Source organism: Sander vitreus, chromosome 17 (assembly GCF_031162955.1).
Source record: "Sander vitreus isolate 19-12246 chromosome 17, sanVit1, whole genome shotgun sequence".
In the NCBI taxonomy this organism is placed as follows: domain Eukaryota; kingdom Metazoa; phylum Chordata; class Actinopteri; order Perciformes; family Percidae; genus Sander; species Sander vitreus.
In genome coordinates this window covers 18,915,296-18,940,671 of record NC_135871.1, presented here as the reverse complement: position 1 = coordinate 18,940,671, position 25,376 = coordinate 18,915,296, and the positions used below count along the sequence as shown (strand labels likewise).

At 40.2% G+C, this 25,376-nt stretch overlaps 1 protein-coding gene across 1 annotated transcript; it reads left to right on the top strand.

Annotated features, from left to right (window-relative positions):
* The first annotated feature begins 1,258 nt into the window (after positions 1 to 1,258).
* Positions 1,259 to 24,546, top strand: sgms1a (sphingomyelin synthase 1a). Its single transcript, XM_078272572.1, has 6 exons — positions 1,259 to 1,394; positions 14,852 to 15,726; positions 16,653 to 16,770; positions 17,256 to 17,409; positions 18,285 to 18,451; positions 19,861 to 24,546. The coding sequence occupies exons 2-6, from the start codon at positions 15,116 to 15,118 to the stop codon at positions 20,035 to 20,037; spliced, it is 1,227 nt and encodes a 408-aa protein (XP_078128698.1). The 5' UTR covers positions 1,259 to 1,394; positions 14,852 to 15,115; the 3' UTR covers positions 20,038 to 24,546.
* Positions 24,547 to 25,376: the final 830 nt, after the last annotated feature.

Below are 25,376 nucleotides of genomic sequence, written 5' to 3'. Positions count from 1 at the left end.
AAGCAGCGAGAATGAAAAGCAAGGATTAGTGCATGTATTCATTAAAATATCAAGTGACGCTTGTAAAGTTCTGACAAAAAACTTAGAAACGTTTTATTTGTGCAACAGCTAGGACTTTTAGGACATTCATTTCAATATAGTAATTGATCAACAATGGAATTGTATCATGATGGTTTGATCATGTGTGTTACTGTTTTACAAGAACCAGTAATCCAAATGAATGATTTGAAGCATAATGTAATAAAAAACTACAAAATTAGTCATTGAAAATTTTGATTATTGTTTATTATTTTGTCTGATGTGGAACACAGTTGATTGCATTGAATATTAATTTGATTATTTTATGTGATTTTTTTTTGCTATGTTGTTATTGGAAAAAAATATTTGTGGTGACTATTGTGATATTGATTTCAACCATATTGCTGCTCAACCCATTACATTGCCCCCCCCCCCCCCCCGTATTTATTCTCCTGAACTTTGGTGAAGCCCTCACAACAAAAATATACAATGTACTTTTATTTAATTTTTCTGATCTAATTAGCTAAATAATCAGTACATTGAGACTGAACTTGCTTTTGATTTCAGTAATCTGCACATTTTTTGGATTATTCCGCTGGTGCTAAAAATTTTAAGCATAGTTTACATAAAAAATGGGGTGTGTCATTTTTTAAAATAGTTGGTGTGCTCAGAACTTCACCAATAGATGGCTTCAGATATGTGAGTGGGGTTGGCTTGTGCTCTTCCAACGCTGCATTTTCTTCGTAATTGTCACTGTTGCTGCATTCAAATGCTCCTCCAGTGCTACAACTTCAGAGCTCGCATATAGCCTATGTCTTGTCGTGCATAATTTACCGAAATAAAAACAAAGAAATGAGATGCGGTTCATCGTGTTGTTTTGTTAATATAGTATAGGTATTCTTGTAGGCTAGTTGATCTCTCTCTCTCTCTCTGGTAGTACCCTATAGGCCTATACAGAAAAGTAAAGATACGGATACAAATAGAAAAGTGTGGATATTGCAGTTAAAAAATAAAAATAGGATTTTATTTTAAGAGATAACTTCTGAGTCGGTTATGATTTATTTGACACTATAAATAAAATTAAATATAAATTTAATTGGATCATTATTCCGTCTTCTGTCATATGTGCACGTAAGTATCGCACAATTATTTTCTTTTAAGCTGCTGTAGCACAGGAATTTCCCCAGTGTGGGTTTAATAAAGTCAATCTTTTTTATTTTATGGGGCTTGAAGGCAACACTGGTGACGCTATGAAGGGAACTCCCAGCTACACTGGTCACAAACCTCCGGTCCATGAAATACCAGAGAGGGACACCACATTGCGGTGACCACCAACCAACATTTGAAGAGAAGTCCTTCAGCATTTCGACGGCAAGGTAATTTACATTACACATATTTTAGTTCACTAAATTACTCTTTTTTTCCCCTAGCTGTCCGCTGAGTTCTCAGCCCTGTGTATGGTTGGCCAGTTAGCTATACTTAACACTGTGGCTCAAAATTGTGGTAAGGTAACGTTAACTGTTGGTTAATGCGTTTTGCTGTGGCACAAACTGAGTTTAACACCGTTGTATGTTACACTGCCTTGCTCTCGGTATGCACTTTTGACAGACCACCTTTTAAACGTAATATTTATCACCAAATGTAACGTTAGCTAGCGTTAACAACTACTGCTCGCTGGCCTTGTGTTGAAACATTTTATCGGATGACGACAAACCATCTCCCGGTAGCGTTAATCCCGATCCAACGTGATCGGCAGAGAAACTAACGTTAATCTCAGTTCGCGCTACGTTGATTTTGCCCCGAGCAAAATTTAGAGTTGGTTGATATTCAGCTAGTTACAAATAAACATGTTCAGCCTTGTAATCCACAATCGTGTAGCTAACGTTTCAAGAGCACAATGTAGGCTGTGTTTGAGCTAGCGAGCTAGCTAACGTTAGCTAAAATACTGAAGACGCCAGTTTGCCTATCTATTTTTAGGTGATCAGACCTTAAGCTCTTAAACCACACTACACAGTGGTTGCCGAGGCCCTTAATGAAAGCAGTGTTTTCAGCATGATTTTAATGTAACGCTATCTCACAGGTGTGCCTACTACAGTTGCAGTGAATCGCTGAATATATTCTCAGCTGTTCTCTTTTTTTTTGTAAATTTTAACCTAGCCAAACATGTGTTTTTGCTCTGCGACTCTTGTCAGCGTCAAGACTGTATAAAATGCGTTTGCCTCGTCTAAGAACAGGGCGGAACGGGTGACCTGATTCAGCACAGTTTCCCACAGGGTCTTATAGACTCGTTCTTTTCAATTTTGGGAAAAATGGGAAAACTTGATCACAGATATGTTTTGAACAGTTGTGTCTTTGACATTACTGCCCAGCTAGCGGGGCATGCTGTGAATGACTGGTAAACCAAGATCCACTATGACCACAAAAAAACTACCTGGACAGACCGATGAGCCAACAGACATTGATCAAGAGCGAGGTATCTGTGTTGTGAAACTAGTGATAAAGCAACTTTTCACAGGCATAAACAGTATGACTGCAGTGAGCGTCAAGGAGGCAACATGTTAAAATAAGTCAATGGGGTTTATTGTTGCCAAAGCAAAGCATGTCAGACTATCAACAATTGGAAACAATGAGTTTTCTGTAGGCACAGCTATGATTCAGTCTTGTGAAACTGTCTACCAAACATATTGACCAATAGTAGCTTAGATCATAAACCTTCTCTGAAAAAAGCGCTTTAATGTTACTGTTCTCTTTAGAGAATATGTAAACTATTTTTTTCTTAAAGTGATTTTTTTTTGTTTTTGTTTGTTTTTTTATTATAAAGTTTTCTATTTTTAATTAGGAATTCAACCACTCTGGATGTAACACACACTCCTGCATATCTACAGTGAAATTATGAAATACAGATATCAACGGGACAGGATGAGGGAGAAAGATGAGACTTGTACAGCAACTCAGAACAGTGGAGAGAAACCACAACAGATGGGAGAAGATGGAGATGCTAACATTTGGATTAAAAATATCAGCTCAGCAAGTATTATAACTCACCATGAACTCACTAAATTTAAATAAATATGAGGGACAAACAGCCAATGTATTATATATTAAAATTAGATTCTTAATTCAAAACTTTACTATAGAATGGAGATGATCTGCTGATGTTATATGCTCAGCAGTTTAAAGCTGCATTAGTGTATATATTTTTCTTTTAACACTAGAGTAGAGTAAACACCATAGTTAAAATGATCTTATGAAAGCCCCGTTTCTAGGTGCCAATGCCATATCTCTCACCATCCAGTTGACACAAATAGACGTTATTCACTGACTTAAACACTTTATTAGGTACACCTGTACAATATAATGCTATCTAACAAAACAGCAGTGCTGTCACATTTATCTTAGCAAAGTTTATAATGTTAAGTTTTTGGTGACATTGTCAGGTGTAAATTCAATATGTTTATTACTAAGGTCACAGTGTTGTTGTACTGAACTACATTATATTAAGAGGTGTTTAGGATTTGTTGTCTCTCCTATTGGCAGATGTTACATGTTCGCCTAACAAACCATGAAGTAGATCTCTGTGGCTTCAAAACGTTGCCCCATTAAATGTGAATTAAGTGTGTAGATCCCTGGTGGTTGGTTACAACACAGCTTCAAATACCTAGGTAAAACACTGTGTGGATCTGATGTTCTTAAACTGATACACATTTGGCACTTGAAGTTCACGGTCTTTTCTAAAACAATTTCACATTTGCAAATGTGTGTATCTGCTCCTCTCCAGCGTACTTGAGCCTCAATACTCAAACCACAGCTCGTGTATAATGCTATTACCTGATGGCCTTGGCCTGTTTGTTATTCTATCTTATGGTACTGTTAGTGCCAGCCAATAGCCATTGATCATTTGATTTCCTTCATAGGTTTGCCTCCAGAGAAACAATATGTAATGGCTTTAATCTTGTTTCTGTCATAATTAGAAACGCATGAAGTTTTACTGCCACTCACATGATGTCCCAGTTTCCTTTGGCCTACAACAGCCTTGGAAATATAGGCTAGTAGCACTTTTATGTAGCCTATTTTGTGTAGGCCTATTTCAGAAAAGGAATATGAGATGAAATTTGAATAATCCTTGCGAGACAGAAGGGCAGTATTTAAGTAGTCTATCTCCTGGCTGGGCTTTATTTGAATAGCCTTAATGAAGGAGCCAAACTTCAAATGAAGTTGGCACAGTTGGACAATTATGTAAGGTTCTATATACTAGATGATGCAGCTACATGCCAAATGCATGTGGGGAGTTGAGTATTGGTTAGGAATGTTAAGTACCCTGTGAAGGCCACCTTTTTTTTTTTTGCTGTTTTCTAGCATGCTTACACCTGAGCTATAGCCCCTGTCTTGACTTGTTTATTACATCCTCCTGCATTCCACTCATGTTAATCAAGTTTCTCAGGGTGTTGGGTATAAATAATGCATATATTTCCTCAGTTAGCACCCAAGTACTATAGCCTAATTTATGTAGACCTGTTCCTGCCCTAGTTTGTACATATTTTGGCCTATTTTTAAAGGCAAAATGCAACATGATGCTATATTGAGGATAGCTGGTGTGACTTCGGCCAATGGCAGGCCAGTGTGTCATGCCGTGCTCACAACTGTCCATAAAGATTAAACAGAAACCAGATTATACAGATTGAAATCAGATTAATTAGGCTATGTACAAAGTGAATGCAAAAGAGATCCTAACAAAGCAGGGCCAAAAAGAGTACCACAAGAGATGGTTTGTTTGTTTTTGTTTGTTTGTTTGTTTTGTTTTTTTATCCTCCTTTACTTGCTGGCTCCTCAGCAACTGGAAACTCCAACTATCTCAATGATCTAATTCTTCTAATTTGTGTAGAAAAACGTTCCTATACTCATGTATAGTAGAATAATCTTATTTCTTTTTTTCCCTTCTTTTTCCTCTTTTAATAATCACAGTAGTGATTAGGAAGATAACTTGGATTAATGTCCTGTTCACTAGATTGGGAATTACACAGTTCCAGCCTACATGAACAGATGTATGACTATAGATGACTGTTCAAGATAATATACAGCATATGATGACTCTCTCTCTGAGGTTGTGGTGGTCGACCCGGCTTCACTTGCCTAACCCCTTTTCAAGCTTTGTTTACACTTCATGGTTAAAGATTGCAACAGCAGATAGTACTAAAAGTGAAACAAAAAGGATTGAATGAACCACTTGCTCATTGGAGGAGTTTTGTTTTTCATTCTTTCCTTGGTAAGAGAATAAGGGATTTTCTTGTAGTGCCCCATGGAGTTTTTATCAAACATGGTCATCAAAGGGATGCGACGGATGTTCTCTCCATGGAAGACTGTGCAGGTCAAAGAAACCCAGAAATCCCGGGTCAGAACTCAGTGCGAGTTAGCGCTCCCAAAATACAACATATCGTTCTTAAACGTCCTAACACACAGGCAAGTGGAGAGTCGTCGGGTTATGTTGGGTTGTTTTAAATAGTATGGTTCACTTTAAGTTAAAATCCAAGAAAGACCCGCATTTTGTGAGTTGTGTGAAAGACCGTAAACCACAGCACTCATTGATGTGCTATCTCCAGCCACTTCAAGTTTGCTCTCGTTCCTGGGTTTCATTGATGCTTTAACATTGTAATTAAGAAGTACAATTTTTAGTATCAGCCATTTAAAAACAGATAGTTCAGTCTTGTTGATACAAACCCTTTGCAGTTCAGGAATTTGATTAAACAAATCATGGAAATATGGGCTAATATCATTCGGTCGGATATCATTTCTGATGTTTTTTGTGTGCTGGGCCTCTGGGGCTGTGAGGGCCTGACAATCCAAATAAGTGACTTATAAACTTTGCCACAGGTGGTTTTCCCATTAGCAAATATGACCTACCAGTACAGTGGTTATTACTCAACTCCCCCCAAGACTTCTGCAGGAGCCATCCATGCTTTTATGGCCCGTTTCATCAACTTTAACTGAATTTATTTAGGGATAAATGACAAGGGGGTCCAGGCATTTAGTCCCTTGTTTGAAATTAAAAACTGACATTGCAAAGGAATTGAAATAGCTAATTGTTATGAATATATTATTCCATGGAATTTTGAATGTTAAAAAGGTGACACAAAATTGATTTTATTTTTTTTTTTAGATAAGTTGTTTGGCATTTTAGGCCTTTTATTTGTACAGGACAGCTTATACATGAAAGGGGGGAGAGAGGGGGAATGACATGCAGCAAAGGGCCACAGGCCGGAGTTGAACCTGCGGCCGCTGCGCTGAGGAGCAAACCCCCATACATGGGCGCCCGCTCCACCAGGTGATCTAACCAGGCGCCCGATACCACACCTTTTTAAAATGTAGTTTAGTTTGTGTACTAGCAACGCAGGCGATGCAAAGAATTCAACACAGTCAATCATGGCGTTACAAACAGTTCAGCGACACTTTAAATGCCTACACTAAGAACCATATACATGGTAACTAATCATTTGTTTAACCTCCCTATTTAGATTTCATCCTCCCAACTGTAGTTGGGTTATCTGACAAAATTAAAAGTGCAATAGTGGGAGGATGCTATGTAATGCATGATTTGGCTTTTGTTGTCAGCTGTTATGGCTAGCAGATTGATTATTCCCATACATAAATAAATATCAGACCTCGCTGCCTGTGGTCTTACTTCAGTCACTGTACTCAGTCAAGCTGTCATCAGACCTCTTTGTTAAATTTCAACAATAGCTTGTGTGATAGTGTCAAGCCCTCTCTAAAAGCTTATCCATTGTAAGACCTTGTATTTGATAAAACTGCTTAAGTATTTCTTGTAAATGGAATGATTTGTAATGTGTGTGTGCTATCACAAGAAGCTTGGTGTTGTCTCCAGGACCTGTTCAATGCTTGTTGTATGCATGTTTATCCACATCCCTGATATATTGATCCATTGCTGTAGGTCATGGTTCCTTAAGCTGAAGAGTAATCTGGTGCTCAAGGAAGTTCAGTACACACACCATTTCTTGACAGTAGAAAACTAAGTGTGGGAGCAAAACTTGTGTAGGCTTAGTTTAAAAATGTAAAATTGGTCCCTGTGCTGATTGTAATTCACCTTTTTTTAAAGTCCATCTTGCACTGCAAGACCCATCTGCATTGGTTCTTAATATTGATTATGGTCTTGTTGAAGGCTCCAAGGCTGTTGGTTTCTATAATCTACAGTTGCATTCAACCTTAATCGTTTGCTTGTATATTTATGGCTTTCTATAAATTAGACATTCATATGAGTTAGAAGCAGCCGAGCACATGAAAAACAGGAGACAGAAAAAGAGGTTTTGTTTGATTAGTAAGTTACCAAGTCAAGTTTATTTAGGTCATTAAGCTCTTGCAAGTGGATCTTTTTTTTTTTTTTTTTTATATTTTAGTTTTGCTAGGCCTAATAAGTGGTAAAATATAGAAGATGAAATAATAGAAAAAAATAGTTTACCATGCATTACCAAAGTGGCTTAAGATTAAGTGAGTTTTCCCAAAGTTTTTTTTCCCCTTCTGATTATGAACTTAATTTCTTAGAAATAGCGGGAGTCACAGCACACTACTGTATATAAACTCATTTTAATAACTAAATAGGACTGGACTACTGTGTAAACAAGAACATACACAGTTAATTTTTAACCATAATCCCTTCAACCAGGCTGGCCCAGTTGTGTAAATATTGGCCTTGTATTGTCTACCTGTGGGTTTCTATAGTAGGTGTAAAGATATACAGGTGAGAGTGTGGTGTTTCAGCTATTGTCAGTTTGCCTCACAAGATAAAACCCATGTAAAAGGAAACTTCTCTTTCAAAAACTGTGTACAAAGAAGAGGAAAACACACCCTTCAGATACAGGGAAAGGGCAAACAAAGCATTCCTTCAAAAACTGCTTGTTTGAGAAGGAATATGATCTTTGTTGGGTTGTTATGTGACTGACATTATTTGCTGCTTGTGCAATGTCTGTTCTGTTCAAATATTTGACCATTTTCTGTATCACATATCCAGGTTAAATGCAAAATGAGCTGTCAAATATGAAACGTGTCACTGAAACCATGTACAGGACTGGTCTGTTGGCCCTTGTGAATGATAGCAAATTCTGTTTGCTATCAAAAAACAAGAAAACTGTCCAAAACCCAAAGGTAGTCAATTTCTGTCATATTGACAAAAGCAGAAAATCCTCAAATTTGAGAAGCTGGAACCAGAGAATGTTTGGCCTTTTTGGCTGAAAAGTGAAAAAGGACTGAATTATCAAAGTAGTTACTTTTTTCCTGTCGATCGACTGTAATTTGGGGAGAACTCAGGATCTACTGTGGTGGTTGACGGCAACTCTCATGTCAAACATGGTTGCTAAAAACAAACCTAGTGAGTGACCCGGTCAGTGTATTTGTCAAGTTTGTAGTGACTAAATGGATGTCATTCTAATCTTTATGCTGTCAGCACCTTTTTTTTGTTCTGTTTTTCTATCCTTTTTATTTTCTTTAATTTGCTGCACCTTTTCTGGTTAAACTGTTTTTTGACGTTTGCGTATTTAAATTTTCATAAATTTGCTTAAAGGATCGCTGAATTACATTTTTCATCTAGTGTGTGTGATATCTGTTCTCACATCTCATTCGTGTTCACCTACGAAGGCCATTCTTTTTCACCAGGAGATTTAAAAGGCCAACAAAAACCCCCAAAAAAACAGTGAAATGAATGGTAGGAAACAAATATGCGGCAATAGAGAGTGGGAGATACAACCAATAGGCGCTGGCTACCGATCATGCAGGCAGGGAGGAGAATGAAGGAAGAGGTGGAAACTAAAAGACAGAAGGTGGCGACAGGTCAGAGAAACAACTTTCCTCCCCTCTGAGGCCAGTGCTGTTGAGCCAATGAAAAGAGAAGAAGGAATTTGGGAACTCAAATTCAGATCATGCATTTTTTTTAAAGCTTCAAAGTGGTAGCCCAACGGGATTCTTTAGAAAAACAAACTGTAGAGTAGCTGCTATAAGCACAAGTAAATGTTTAGTTACTGCATGTCTAAATGAAACTTGTAACGGAGGCAGTTCAGTTTCATCGTTGGTCTGTGTTTTCATTGCTGGCTGTTAGACCCAATCTATCTCGACTTTCCTCTCCTCTGAAAGGCCATTCAGAGCCATTGTGAATGAGTCATTTTCGTACAACTCTAAGCTGCCTAAAGATGGGCTGCGGCTGGTGTTTATGTTTGTGTCGGCTTGACATATTGTCACTCCTGGGTGGGATCTTTTTCTGGTGATGTCACATGTACTGCCTTGTGCGCAAACCATTTATTTATGTTCTTTTTCCGTTATAACTGACTGTCAAACTGCAGAATAACAAAGTTCTGGGGCGTTCATTGTTCATGTTACACAAAGAGTTTAACCTGAGCCAGACCGACAACAAAGATAGAAATCATATCACATCCATACAGGGATAGTAGTATACAGCTGTTAAAACATAATAAAATATATGACACACTGGTATCGGATCGGTACTCGGTATCGGCCGATGCTCAAGTTCAGGTATCGGAATCGGTATCGGGAAGCAAAAAAATGGTATCGGACCATCTCTAAATGTAATGTAATGTTCTGCTTGGCGACGGTGTGCATAGCAGAGAAATATCTGAAAGTAAGAGGATGTGATGACATGAAACCCACTAAAACGTTTATCTATGCCTGTGATGTTTCAGCTACACTTAATCAGCTTTAACTAGTTTGGTGTTAAATTGATTGACTTCAGAATAGTTGTGTGATAGTTTTTAAATATGAAGATAAAGGTGCACATTTTGAGAGTCTCTCTATGCAGCCATTCATAGTGTTGCACTCTTAAAAGTGACAAATAGTTGCATGGTTGTCCTTCCCATTATGAGGTTTAGGTGCAGCACCTGAGCGGTTTTGGGTGGCACCTAAGCCAAAACTACCACAAAGAGATGGCAAAACCCCCAAACAACTGCAAAGAAAACCCAAATGACCAAAAAGACACAACACGACTACAAAGGGATGCAAAAACCCTCAAAAAGACAAAAATCCACAAAGAGAAAAGATTTTATTTATTTATTTTTTTAAACATAACATTTTCTTGAGGAAGGACGCCTAAACCCCCCCTGTCAAATACACGCACCCAAGTCTTCCACACACCGAGGGAAACAGAGTTGTGTAAACAATGAAAATGGTGAGCTGGAGAGAGAAGTTCAAATCCTGGCTCCTCCTCGTTTAGTTTTTGTGCACACACACGCCAGGAAGAGGAAGACTACAACCTAGTAAATGTAAACTGCTGAATTTAAAAATCCTGCTTTGCAAATGTGTCTTAAGGAAGGAAATACATTCGACTTGTTCGTTAGACCTCAAGGATACACTGCAATGTTTTGATGAGCATCGATGAATGTACAAGAAAACTCTACAGGGCCCGTTTTTAGTAGCCTAGTGTTTGCTCCCAATAGTATCTCCACCACTGAGGCGCTCTTGGGCAAGCCCTTTAGTGATACTCCACCAAAAACTGATGCTTCACTTCCTCTAAACTACACTGGAATTTGACTAAGAAGTTTCAGTGAAGATTTAAAGTGAACAAATAATTGTATCCCCTTATTATTTACCTAGGTGCCTCAAGTCTGTACTGTACTTATACTATAATAATCTACAAATCCATTAATACATCTGACCACAGCCTGTTTTCTGTGACGAAGCAAACGACAAACTTTTTACAGCCACCTTTCCAGTCTTCAGGAGGTAATCATATACTAAAGAGATTCAAAGTGAAGTATTACTTTGAACTAAACTACTCAGCTGCTCACCTGCTGCCTGTGTGAATATGAAGTAGGGGATTTGCTGAAAAAGAAATATGTGCTCAGCGAACCTACACTGGATAAATAAGGATTTTAAGAAAGTTAAGTGATGATCAAATGATAATTGTAAACCGGTTGGCTTTGGACAGGCAGGGTTCAACGCTATGATTATGGGTTTTTTCCGAAGAAGAAAAAGTTTGAAAAAAACGTGTCTCAAAAGCGTTAAACATTTAAAAAAGCATCAAATGTAAACGTCGAATAAAACCGCATTCAAGTCAAATGATTGTGATACAATGATGCCCGAATGGGCAAGTGGGTTGTTAGATTTACTTGCCCGACATAGCGTTTTACTTGCCCCGGGCCAACGGGGAACCCTTACTGTTAAACCCTGGACAGCTGTTGTATACGGTCTATGGCCCCTAATGCTAAAAGTGAAATTGGTATTAATGCTGAATTTGGATATTGACCTGATTTTAATAATGCTCTTTGATGGTCAGGTGATAGTTACATAACAGACAAGCCTTTTGACATGAAACATGAGTTGGGCTGCGTTCATAGACATCGGAAAAACATTTTTCCAAGTGAAAACGTCATCATTCACATCCCTTCCTGTGGGAATCGGAGGTGGGAAACTCGGGCTAGATTTTGCTAACCGAGTTTCCCAATTGGTGACGCGTTGTTGACAACTGACGTTTGATGTAGGCGACTTTGGTTCACTGTACATATTTCAATGACAATAAGCTGTTTATTGTGGAAAAATGCCTCTGCCAAGAAACATACCCTGTTTCAAATTATTCATAAATAGGCCCATGTATAAAAAAAACACAACACCTTATCCGTGTCCTTTCCCGTTCGTTGTCCTGCAGATAACACAAACAAACACGTCCATGTGCTGTTTCTATGCTCGTATAAGAAAGCGGTAGCAAATCGTTTGTTATTGTGGTCTCCATGTTTTCACACACCTGACGCTCTAGGCTACGGTCAACAGTTGGTGGCAGTCATGCAACAAGTTGTTATGCCAAACGCCAATATAACAGAAGAAGAAGAACACGCAATCCCGACCATGTGAACGCTGGCAGTCGGAAAAACAACATAATCACGGGGCGGTCCCTGTTATTCCCAGGTGGCATGAACGCAGCATCTGGCCATGACACCGTCATGCAACACTGTCCACAACTGAACATTTTCACAATGAAAGCAACATACCATTTGGAGAAAAATGAATTAAACCAATAGAGTTCCTGGTTGGTTTTGAGATTAGCTCAGGTGAGCTGTAACACACACACACACAGAGGTAGGGCTTTGATTTTCATCTACTACAGACATCTGTACTGTGCTGAAACTCTTTCTAGCAGTCAAACTGCATGATTAAAAGCAAGAATTGGCTTTGCATATGAAATCAGCATTTTAGAATGAACACAAACCTGGTTAAATCTAGCTCTATTGTGTGTGTGCTCTCTGCATCAAGTCAGCTTTCTCCTGTTTATTGATCTATAGGGACAACTGGTTGCCTGATTTATCACTTCAGTAAGTGTAAACTCTGGATGCAGGTTTATGAGCAGCGTTATCATTTAAAGTTCAGTTAAAAGCTGTGTGTGTGTGTGTGACCTTAAACATTCTCAAATGAATGTCAGTCCTGTAAGTAGGTCTACATTAAGTAAACATATGACATAGTAACCTCCCTGTTCCATAAGCACACACTCTAACGCTGAAAATAATCCTCCTGCGTTGTCTTTCTCTAGCGTTGTCATATTTACTAAAGTTCTGACGGGAACCAAAAGGCTTTCAGGGTCAAAATGTTTGGGAGTAAATCTTGTATCAAAATTCACAACATCATATGGCTGAAGCATTTCCAGACTTCTGGCCTCAAAGAATATTGTCCTGAAGTTTTCCATCTGTTTTAGCATAGAAACTACAAATTGCATATTATTTTAACCCTCGTATTCAGAATTCTGGGAGACCACTGTATTCACAGATGTGGGTACATACAGGTTAGTTTATTAGTTTCAGGATTAGTTTGTTTTTCCCTTTTTGAGTGAGATTATTTCTTCACCGAGCATGCTGTAAGCTGATTCATAGACCAAAGGTCCTCAGCATACAGCTGACTCAGTGACTGCTAATCTCTGATCTGTCTCATATACTTTTAACAGACTGATGCAAGTGCTCTTTGTCTCTGTGTTTCTCTTTATTTCCACATCTCCTTGCTCTCGTTGCACTCTTCACACTATGTTAAGGTACACAGCTGGGTTGTCACGTAGCTAAGCTGTTGCAATGAGGACTCTCCTGCTGTGCTGTTTGTATGATGCTATCCATATGTTTATTTTCACACTTGCTTTTTAGTGTTTGTATGTTACGTTAGAATCATGGGGTTATTGGGTCAATTTGTTGTCCAGACCTCGGCAGGAATAAATTGGGACGCCAGGTGTTGTAGACAAACCAGTTTATAGCCCATTTATTTGGCCCTGTTTTGCTGGCCTAAATGAACAGGCCTCTGAGATGAGGTACTGATGTACAGTTTGTTGTCGTGCCAACCAGCCAGCCTGCCCGTGTATTTAGCTGCCATTGGCTGGAGCTGAGCTGGCTGTGCTGGGGCCTGACTGCTGGCTTGTTGCCCTCTGTACAGGGGTGGGGCTGTCACAGTGCTCAGCGCTGACCTTCACTCTGATTTATGAGTTCCTTCTTAGTCTGGTTCCCTTCCCATCCTCCCTCTTTCCTGGTATCCATGCAGTAGATCAGGACTTGCCTCCAGCTGTAACTCGCACTCCCCCGAACACAAGCAGGGCCACCCAGTGTCCCCCGCCAACATCGCGGTCTATAAACAAACGCATGATATGCAGCAGATGTGTGAGTTCATCTCCTTGTTAATGCTAAATCCTTGGCTGTTGCCTGAAACCTGAATGAGAAACGCACACTATGGAAAACAAAGTAAAGTTGAAGTTAAAAAGCAAGGATCTGTGAAAGAACTGGTAGTATAGTATTTTTTGAGGTTAGCTGTTTGTCTTGCGAGACAAACAGGTTAAGTAACCTGAATTACATGGTAAGTTGATTTGGTTACTCCATCAAACTGTAGAAACAATATGTACCTGTGTTTGGCCCGTTCTGTTCTCATCAAATGACTAATCACCGTCTTAGTCTATTATCGTCCCATCCATTACTTTCTCTTGCTCTCAGTTCACATTGGATCTGTTACCACACTGTTGTCTAATACAAGTGGTTTAATTCATGTGGGTAGTTTCAAAGTACCAGTGCATACAGTTCTGCTGAAACCTGCTGATCGATTGAGTCCTCATACTGTTGCTGTTGTTGTATGAGCTGTCGAATGATGTGAATGATAATTAATTTAATGTTTCATGTCAGTGAAATGGAGCTTAAAGGCCCTGACACACCAGGGAGGTGAGCGTCCTTCAGAATCAGAAAGGGCTTTCTTCGCCCAAGCTTGTGCGGCATGTCCGATGTGCCACCCATTGGCCTTTTTCCGGCCGATTCAACATGTTGACTCAGCGTAGCCGCTTTTGGTGAGAGGGATCACTCTGGTTGGCTGTTCAGCTAAGCGAATTGGTGAACAAGAAGAAAAGTAAGGCTGTCAACACTTGGCAAAATTTACGTTTTAATGTTCCTTCTAAAAAAAAACACATAGGTTTGAATCTATCTTTAAAAGATCTACATGCCTACACATTACAGCACAATACACAATAAACAAATAGAATATTGTCCCAGATTGTAAAACTTAATTTAAGATCGTAGACCTCTCCTACTCTCTCCTACGCTCTCCCTCTGCACCATGGTTGGTGCTAGACTATAGACTGAGTCACCTAGCAACTAACTAGCCAGGTGGATGGCCACTAAATAAATAAAATGTGACAATTTAATGTCTTATTCACACACTCTTGCCACAGTGTAGGAAAGCACATTGCTATCGCCAGATGAGGAACAACTTAGTTTGGCTCAATTTATGTAACCAGTGTAGCATGAAAACACAGGTGGTGCAAGTGGCAAGCTAGCTAACTAGCCAGCCTTATTCACAGCAATTTGTTTTTCCTTAACAGGTGTGCAGTGTGTCGGGAGAGCTGATGAGGTGAAGAAAGCCGCACAAGGCCACTTCACCTACTATCTATTTGCCCTCACGCAGAGGGACCCTGCTGCCTACTTTGTCCCCACATCACTTCCAGAGGAGGCTTGGCTCCCTCTGGGTTCAAGAAACACCATGTTCCAAAACTGGAGAGGACTTACCACTGCCCCATAGACCGCCAAACCTCTTGTGAACCTTTCCCTCTAGTCTGAGGAGCCTCCTAATCCTCCACACTGCCCACATGGCCAAGATGAAGAAGGTGGCAGCATGGTCAGCAGATGATGTCTCTGACTGGCTCAGCAAAGAGAGCATGCCGGAGTACATAGATGCCCTCCGTCAGAAGGACGGCCCTGCTCTGCTCACCCTCAAGAAGGCCGATTTCCAGATGCTTCCCCTCTCGCGGGTATCGTCTGATGGCGGGCAGCAGCTGTTGGAGCGACTGGAGACGCTGCGGATAGAGACTCATATTGAGGATCACAAAAACGGGCATGCAAACGGGCATGCTGGTGGGCTACCTAATGGAACTAGCAAGCCTCAGAGGAATGGCACATTGGGGATGATGGACATGGTCCGCATCACCATCCCTACAACAGAAACTATGCGCACCTCATTCCCTGCCGAGTGGGGAAAGACGGGCATAGCGTTTGTCTATGCGGTGGTGTGCTTTGTTACCACCACTGTCGTCATTTCAGTGGTCCATGAAAGAGTACCGCCAAAGGAGCACACCCCACCACTGCCTGATAAATTCTTCGACCTGTTTGACAGGGTGGAGTGGGCTTTCTCCATCTGTGAAATTAACGGCATGCTGCTGGTGGGACTCTGGCTGATACAGTGGATTCTACTCAAACACAGGTACAGTATAGTGTAGTCAGACATAATATATCTTTTAGTTAGAATCTGCAGTGTTTCCTCTAGAATTTGTTTCGGCGGGGGGGGGGTGTTGGACATCAAAAAGTAATGTTACCTGAAAACAGCGTTTAGTTTCTTTTTAGCATCTCACATCACACTTTAAGTCACTATGACCACTACTACAGTCAGAAACGTGCCAAAATATGAACAATAACGTTGCTGTCAATGGGCTTATCAGCTAATGTTAGCTACTGACCGTTACCTTGAAACCATCCAGCAAATAGATGGTACCGTAGGGTGCCGTTACCTGAAACCGGTGATTTAACGTCACCGCTCATTTTACACACGCTGAGTGAACATTACTAGCTATGTTTTTCATGTTGGTTTTGAGCGGTATGCACTGCCGCTAACCTGGAAAAATGTTTTAAAACGGTAACGTTAATACAGCGTGTCGGAGGAATACAGCGTCTCCTGCAGCGGGGAGTCAGCAGCGTTCGCTAACGTTAGCTTCTTGTCTCATCTGGGGTCGGATAAACGGTAAATTCATCAAATCCAGTGTCCACAATGCTATTTTCCAATAAACTGTAGCTGTCATATTTCACGGAACCCGCATGAGTGCGGATTTCATGTTGCGTCTTTTGTCGCTGTTTGTAACTTTGCCTAAGATTGAGTGACAAGTGTACTCCCCCTGTTGAATATTTGGTTGCCATGACTTTGTGAGTGATGACGTCCTGTCACTGTTCCAGTTGCGGTGGTGCGCGGTGTACATAGCGGAAACCTTGTTGTGCGTCTCTCCTATTTCTGATACCGTGGTGGCAGAAATTTTACTGTGGCAGGCCGACGCCGTAAAATCAACATAGAGAAAACACTGATCTGATTTGCAACTAAATGAAAATTTCATTATTCATTTTCTTTTATGTTTTTTCCAGGTCAATTATAGGCAGACGATTCTTTTTCATTGTGGGCACACTCTATCTGTACCGGTGTATTACAATGTACATCACCACTCTGCCTGTTCCTGGGATGCACTTCAAATGCTCTCCAAAGGTATTATAGACACACTTTTATTTTTCTCACCATTGTAGGTTTGTTGAGCATTAACAAAACTGCTTTTGTCACAAATGTGTGAGAGAGGAGCTTCAAGTGGTTGCTTCACTTCCTTGGAGTTCCTGTTATTGTAATATTGCAAATGCTCTACTAGGAAAGCATTTTAATTTCCTTTTTATTTAAAGCCAACGTGTGCAGCGTTTCTGTTGCTTTACTAACATCTTTGAAATGGAAAAAAAAAATCGTGGTGAGCATAGATGATACAGTAGATGCAGTCTGTCTTTTCTCTATGCATCTCATAGCTTGTAAAACATTTGCATGCTTGTGGTGTTCACAAGTTTTTAATTTGTGTTGTGCTGCTGCTCTTTCTCCTCTGCATGCTACTTTTACACATAATTTCAATAATAACATAGTTTCTTTAGCAGCTACCAGTTATATTGTCACTTATTATACTTTTATTAATTGAAGTGTTTCTTTTCTTTCAGCTTCTCGGGAACTGGGAGGCACAGGCAAGGAGAATAATGAAGATGATTGCTGGTGGGGGCCTATCCATCACAGGTTCCCATACCATGTGTGGAGATTATCTGTACAGTGGTCACACAGTCATGTTAACGCTAACGTACCTCTTCATCAGAGAGTGTAAGTAAGAATGTACTGGAAGGTTTTTACTTTTAAAGGCACATAAGAAGCTCATTTTACTTTCTCAAAGTCTATCTTTTATATTCACTAATGTGCAGCTGACCATCTTGACAATCCCAAATGCCATACTGTAGTGCACATTTCCTTCAGGTCAGTTCAGATGTTAACAGAATGATGTACAATTCAGAAATGCTGACCGGGCTGTTAAACTGTTGGAGTCAAAGAGCAAGCAGGTTGTCTTTCACAGCTATTGTTTCATGAATTGACATTAAGGCGTATTTATTACAACATATGTTCAATTTCATAACTGATATTTGAGGTTCACACACACCCACACTACTGTTTTAACCACCATCTGTAGCTCACTGATTAAGCTTGCCGATGCTTGGCTGTTGCAACATTTCTCTAAATTGTGTCAGGAAGTGTAGACATAAAGGAAATGTAGAGATGTTGCACTAACCACTTATAACCACATTTTCTGTTCCTTAGCAGGCATTTCCGCTATCAAATGTATTTGGTTTGCACACTCACTTGGTTGACCACTAAGCAGGAGGGTCAGAAGCATTTTAACTGTGGGGTCAGGTTGTAGGCATTATAACTTTTAAACCGTTCTTCCCTCTGCTACATCGCATGCGACTGAAATGCTTTACCACCACAGCAGTGCCATCTAGTGGTGAATCGGAGAACAGTTCGGTTAATATCTGCAAAAGAGCCACAGTGCCCCGTCTGACTTACAGAGGCCAAATGCAGTGTTTTTATCACGAATTAGCTGACGCTCACTGGTCCATTTAGCTGTTAAAGAGAATACAGCCTGTTGGGTTTGCTCTGTATATCCGGTGTATTAATGCTTGTTTTTTTTCACGTTTGATTGGCAGATTCCCCCAAGAGGTTCTGGTGGTACCACTGGTTTTGTTGGACATTGAGCGCTGTAGGGATTTTTTGCATCCTTCTTGCCCATGACCACTACACTGTGGATGTGGTGATTGCATACTTTATCACTACACGCCTCTTTTGGTGGTACCACACTATGGCTAACCAGCAGGTGAGTGCAACATGTGGCACACGTTATGTTACTCTGTTGGAATTTGAATGAAAGTGAAAGTGAAGTAAGTCAAGTAAATGGGCACACAGGTTTATTAACTGGATACCTAAGTTACATAGAGTAATGTACACAGGTAGGAGGGTCTAGGTGGAAAAACATGTCATGTGAGTTCCTGTGTTCTCAGCTGCTTGCAGAGGCCTCATATAGATTGTTAAAGGTATACTTCTCCCCCATAATGATCATTTGTATATCAATCACTCACCCCGTGTTACCTTGAATTCTTGAAGAAAACTTAGTTTTTCTCACGTCTCCACTGTGAACGAAGACTCCAAAAACGGAGTAAATTCTCGATGAAGTGAAGTAAAAACTCACACAACTTGTGCAGTATAATCCAAGTTGTATCCCTATTATCCAGTCATATGCTTCCCAAACACATGCGCTTTCGCTAAAACCTCACTATTTAAAACAATTTAGGGCGTACTCACACTTTGCCCAGTTAAACCGGGTCCGAGTACGATTGACCCCAAAGAGGTGGGCCAGGGTAGCCTGGGAACTCACCATTGGCAGGGCTCAATCCGAGGGGCGAGATAAACGGTTGTCTTTCAAATTCCCTCTGCATGCAATAGGATAGCGCTACAACCAACCAGAGCAACGCTAGAGATAAAACGGCAAAACTCCAAACACCCTTTCCTTTTTTAAGAATGACTTCAGTGCTGTTCTTTGTTCTTTTCTCAAAGAAAAGCTTAACTCCAAGTCTTCCAGAGTCGCAGCCAAAGCCGATTCGAAAGACAGCTGTTCACCAGCAGCAGCAGCAGCCATCATCTTTGTTTTCAAGTAGCAGGGAATTCACGCGGAACTGTCGCAACTCTGCCGTCATTATGTTAAGCCCGCCCATTGACTCTATACACGATGTGATTGGCCTGACTAGAGTTTTGTTTTTCCAGCTCGCAAGCCAACGGAGTGTTGCTAGACGACCCTGGCTGCAAATTACATTTGCTGCCACTAGGGTGTGTCTAGATTTCTAGGCTAGGGCCAGGGCACATTAGGTTGGACTCGGCTATGGTACGCATCGGTGTTATCGCTGAACGTGCCCGAGTCTGGTTCTTACCTTACAGATGAACTGGAATTGTAGTCGGCAAGTCCTGCAATGTAATGACTTAAGCGTGCTCTGGCCCTGAATGTTTTATTGCAGTGTGATTGTAGGCCAGCGGGGGAGTGGGGTGGGGGGGCAGTCATGCTCAGGCACAGTTCAAGGCAACTGGGCCCTTAGGATAAAAAAGGACAGATGACACAATGTGAAATGACAGTTTCTGAATAATATGAAATAAATTGCAAAAAGGAACTATTAAGGACCTTTGCGTTTTTAATATTTAATGTTCACACACAGTATTGTTGTCTTTCTGTTTCAGTCGCTGAAGGAGATGTCACAGGGTAACCCGTTCTCGCGGGTTTGGTGGTACAGACTGTTCAAATACTTTGAAGAGAACGTCAACGGCACAGTCCCTCGTAACTATCAGCTGCCGTTGTCATGGCGATCGTGGCAGTGGAACCGCAGTGTGAAGTACAGCAAACTGGAAATCCAGTGAGGACTATGACTTCCATAAGTGCTGTTTTTACCCATGGAACATGGCACTGTTAAATGTAGCGCTGTCCTTCCACCTCTAGTAACAGACACATCCCTGTCCAAATTGGTAGCACTGTGACCCACCTAGTATTTTTTTTGTGTGTATGTATGTCTATATATCATTTTTTTTTGTCTTTTCCTCTTTCTCTTCTGGTAAATTTTGCCAACACAGAGCACTAATTTATGTTTTGTGTCTTTTACTCTTCGTGGGCCACAACAGTTTATGAAGCATTTTGACAAACTAAAACTCCAAGATTTTTGGCCACAATGACTCTAATACTTTTCTTTCCCCCCTCTCTGCACAAAACCATAAGTAATGTCCTCATGTTCTTACAAGATTTTTAGTGCAAACAATGTTAATCAAATGCTCATTTGATAACCAAAATTCCATAAGTATTTCTTTTCTTTTTCTTTTTTTATAGCAAATTACTTTTTTTAAACTGTCCTTGCTAAAATGAGTCAAAGGTGCAAAAAATATTTTTAAGTATGTCAAACTTTATTTTTCAAAAACTAATGATGTCCAACAAAATATTTTTAGATTTTTACCTTTTTCAACATGAATAATTGAGAGCATAAGAATCGAATGTGGTATAACATTATTTCAGTGCCTTTCTTAGCTTGATTGTAAAACAGTTCAAGTACTATGTGTCTTGTGTCTCTCTGCCGCGGGTGTGACCACGCTGTGGTACGGGGTGGTACATAGTTAACAGTCTCGTTCCCATGAATGTAAAAACAACTACGCCAGCCTTACCAGAAAATTGGTGTTCCCAAAATGAAGTGCAGTGAAATGTCCTGTTTATTTATTAATACTTTATGATGTCCGTTTGTGCTTAGTTTGTTAATGCTGTTCTAATAGAAAATAATGACTGTTAATTTGTTTGTTTTTTAAATTTCTGTAACATTTAATTTTTACCAATCTGTCTTTTACCAACACAAGTCATGTTCGTAGCCCGATCACTGCCCCTCAGTTGTCTGCTAGTTTTACTTTCCACCTCCTACATTATCTGCATCTTACATCACTGCCTGATTGGAAATTGGAGAAGACATGTGTCTAATACCACTTTCACTTCGTGGGCTCAACCAGGGTTGACTTGTGTTTTAAAGGGTTATCCCGCGTAGACATGGTTGGACATGGGCCGATTTCAGTGTAAACTGCACACGACCAGTGTTGCTAACAATCCGGACGGCACAAATAGTATGTAATATGTAGTTGGTTGTCAGTCATCTCATCTGATCAGTCCAATACAAATAGGGCTGTCAAAACTGGCTAAAAATGGTGTTCAAATTTTCCTTCTAAAAACAGGGTTGAACAGGGGTTGATGCATAGACTGTAAAAATAAAGCCAAAACCTCTTGTGGCTGGCTGCAGTATAGGTCATAAATTCCACCACCTCAGTGTTAGCAGATGGGACATGGGCCAAGCTAAGAAAATGTAAATACACATCAAATAATTTTTTCCTAAAGATAGTTTCTCTCATTTTAGGTAGTTCTTATCATGCTGATAGTTGGCTGTTTGTTCAAGTGTTCATTTTCCTGCATCAGGTGACAGACAGGAGTTGTAATTCCACTGTTTGGCCACTGTGTTCCATATGCATATCCTGGGGGCCTGCTGTACCCCTTTGATTGTATAATAAAACCTGGATACAGCGTTCGAGGCAGAGCCCTGTTAATTACTATGAGAGTTGCGCATGGAGCCTTCATGGAGCGAAAAAAAAACCCAGATGATCTTGCTACTTCCGCACTGTGGAATGGCCCATAGAGCAGGCGCACTAGAGACCTCTGCCAGCTGAGCCAGCGACTTCCAGTTTAGCTCTCTGTTAAATTGAATGGCGGTTAAATGATTTAATTGTGCGGCTCTTCTAGACTTTCCAAATGTTATCGGACTGAATGAATCAAATTCTGATAGTGAAAGGAGTCATTTAGCTGGGGTTGTGTGACGCTCATAAACTACAGATGTCTCTTTCCCCATGTAAGTCAATGATGCCAGAGGGCATCACGTTACGGTCCAGGAGTTGCAATTCCACTGTTGAGCCGCTATGTTCAATTTGCTTCAAAGCCCGGGGCACTTCCTGAGGGCCTGCCATATCTGTAATAATTTGGCTAACTTTTGTACAGTGGGAGGAAGTAGAGATGCGTCTTCCATCTTTATACAGTCTATGGATTCAACCTATTGGAACATCTATTTTTGCAAATTATGTCTATAAGAGGGCAAACGTATGAGATACGTAACTACCTGTGTAGGTATATTTATTTCAACATAAACACAAACCTGCATAATCAACTAATATAATAATGGCCTATACTGTAAAAAAACAACTACTTACTACAGTAAGACTGTAGACCTCTCTCCCTCTGCACCGTGGTTGGTGCTAGACTGAGAACTGAGCCCCCTTGCATGCCCCTAGCAAGCAAACAAGCCAGCCATTTGTCTGGCCACTAAATTGATCAAATGTAATCACTTGTTTCGTCACAGCGTAGAAAAGAACGTTGCTATCGCCAGATGAGTGACAATTTAGTTTGGCTCATTTTTTTTAACCAGCGTAGCATGAAGGCATGTTGAGTGGAATTAGCAAACTAGCTAACTCGCCGGTCGCGCGGTCCCTCTGCTCAATGGTGTTGCAGTTGATATAAGCTTCCTCTGAAAACCCAGCTTTAGAACGGAAACCTATGAAAATAAGTGTTTAGTATAATTCTCTCATCCACAGCACCGCCACGCTCTCTTCCCGGTCGCCCGAGACACAGGTCTGCAGCCGGCAGTTCAGCGTGGCTGCTGGCTGGCACGAATCTCTTTTGTAAGATGAGTCTGCAAGCCGACAGCAAAGGCTAACTTTACTCTTATTGTTATGAAACTTCGTCCTAAAATGGTCATCTAACTAGCCTACTTACATTCTTTACTGCTACTGTTGAGTGTTTGATGGTCATGTGCTTTAGAACGTAATTGCTGTGAAACAATCATAACATAAGCTTTAATTTTTCTCATTCACAGCTCGTTTCTCTCTCTCTCTCTCTCTCTCTCTCTCTCTCTCTCTGTGTCTGTCTGTCTGCTCGCCTGAGCTCGCACCACACGTCTCTGCAGCACGCATTTCAAACTGCAGGCCTACTGTACAATAAGGAATTCAAGTACAAAACACCAGTCCTGGTGGTGTGCAGCATGGACTGTATGTGACGTTGGCTGTTCACTGAATATGTGAACGTAAAACCTCCCCGCCCATTTCCAGCACGTGAGGTGGACCTAAATTGTCGTGACCAAGGATAAACCCGTGTTAACTTGCTTGGTTTGAATTGACAAAATAAGGATTGAACATGGGTCAGATAACCCTGGTCTGACCCTGGTCCTTGATGTGAAAGAGGTATAAGGTGCGGAGTTAAGTTATTCTGGACCTGGAAATGTCATCTTTTGCTCAGGAGATAAGACCCTCCCTTTTTCCCCACATTGAGTCCCCTTTTGAAATCAGAATTATCCTCATTACCGTCTGGTCTTGTAACCTTTGTGGTGGTAATGAGATCTAGAGGAAAATGTTCAATGTCAACACATGTGTTGAGTTTAGGGAATGTCAAAGTTGTGAAAACAGAACCTTCAGGTAAAGTTTCTGAGCATGTCTGTAATAAATCTGTATGCGTACTTTGTGTGGTTCGTCTTGTACTAAATCAAGCTGCTACCTTCCAGTTTGAAAACTGCGTATCTTCTGTATTGCCTCCTTAAGTGCAATGCCTAAACTAGAAGTAACTCAACATGGAACTTGTGTGGGGAAGAAGCTGAAGCATGATGCACAGAGCTGGTGATATATTTGACCATACGTATGTGTGCAGGATAACATTGATTTCCATGAATGTGAATATGCTTCCTTATTGATAATCCTAATGATGTACATGTTTTTTTAGTTGATTCTTTTGCTTTTCTTTGTATAACTATGACTGTATTAAGTATTGCACAACTCATCTATAGGGAAAGATTTTGTGAATTCAAACTGATTAGCTTTGAAGAGAAACTGCACTAAGCTTTAGATTATACAAATCCCAAATACATAATGATGACGTGATTGATTTCTTTAAACATTGTCCAAAGGACAGGGTGAAAAATGACATTATTTTCAACTAGTGAAGCGAATACCTTTCATTGGCAACAAGAGTCTTAATGTTTGAGACAAATGAGAGTCCAGGCTTGCCCTCGTCCCTGTCCAATCATTTTTACTTTAGAGAACGGTTTCTCAGTTTTTAAGAGCACAGCAGGTTCCTCACATTTGGCCATAATTTGATATGAGATAATGTTTGAAGTAACGGTCTCTAATAATGAGGACGAAGATTGGAGTTTAGGTTTGTCTTCCAGTTTGCCAATCGAGTTGGATTTTCTTTTAACGTTTCTTATCTCTGTAAACTTCTCACCCACATTGTCTCTTTTCACAGATGTTTGTAAGATATGATACGGGATTGTACTTGGGACGCTTTTGAATAAAACCTTTTACTAAAATGTATTTGATTCACTGTTAGGATCTTTAGTGTGCCAAAAGATGACATCATGGCAAACCCACTAACAGCCAGCAGATGGACACATTGAGTTGCATAAGTAAGACAGAGGGGAATGGCCTCTCCTTAAATGTGTTTTTGCTTCCTGTTTGTATTTGTGCTCTCCACCTACTGCAAGTATATGTGACAGTTACTTGCTCCATTACTTTTGCTCATTCTGGGCCTTTTTAGCTAGTATTTCAAATATATCACACTTGTTTCAACATAAGTCTTCTTGTACTCTTATTCCCCCAGTTGTTTTATAGTCAGCTGAGCATGAGGTTTTTGAATAAAACACACCACTTACACACTTTCTAGTTCCATGTAGCCACTGTTACTGTCTTTATAGCAATAACTTAAAACGCCTGAACACGTGGAATAAAACATTTGTTTTTTTGTCCTTAATGAATATTATTATAATTATTATTATAATATATTATAATATACTAAATGAGTAACAAAGTTAGCGCTTGAGAAGAAATTGCTAGGTATTAAATTAACACTCAAAAACCCAGCAAGCTTGCTTCATCAGCACTGTGTGGGTGTATTCTGATCAGCAAACAACCCCACATCACATTTTGATTCAAATTTTGCCAAATCCTGATCGGTGCATAGAAAAGATTCCCAACTAGTACAAATACAGAAAAATATCGCAGTAAGAATCTGATCATGAAAATAGGTTTTCTGGGCCTTTTAAGACAGTAAAAATGTAAAGTTAGCTACTGACTGTCACCCAATTCTCTTTTGAAACATGTCCAAAAGGTGTATCTTGCAAATTATGAAATGACTGATCTGTACT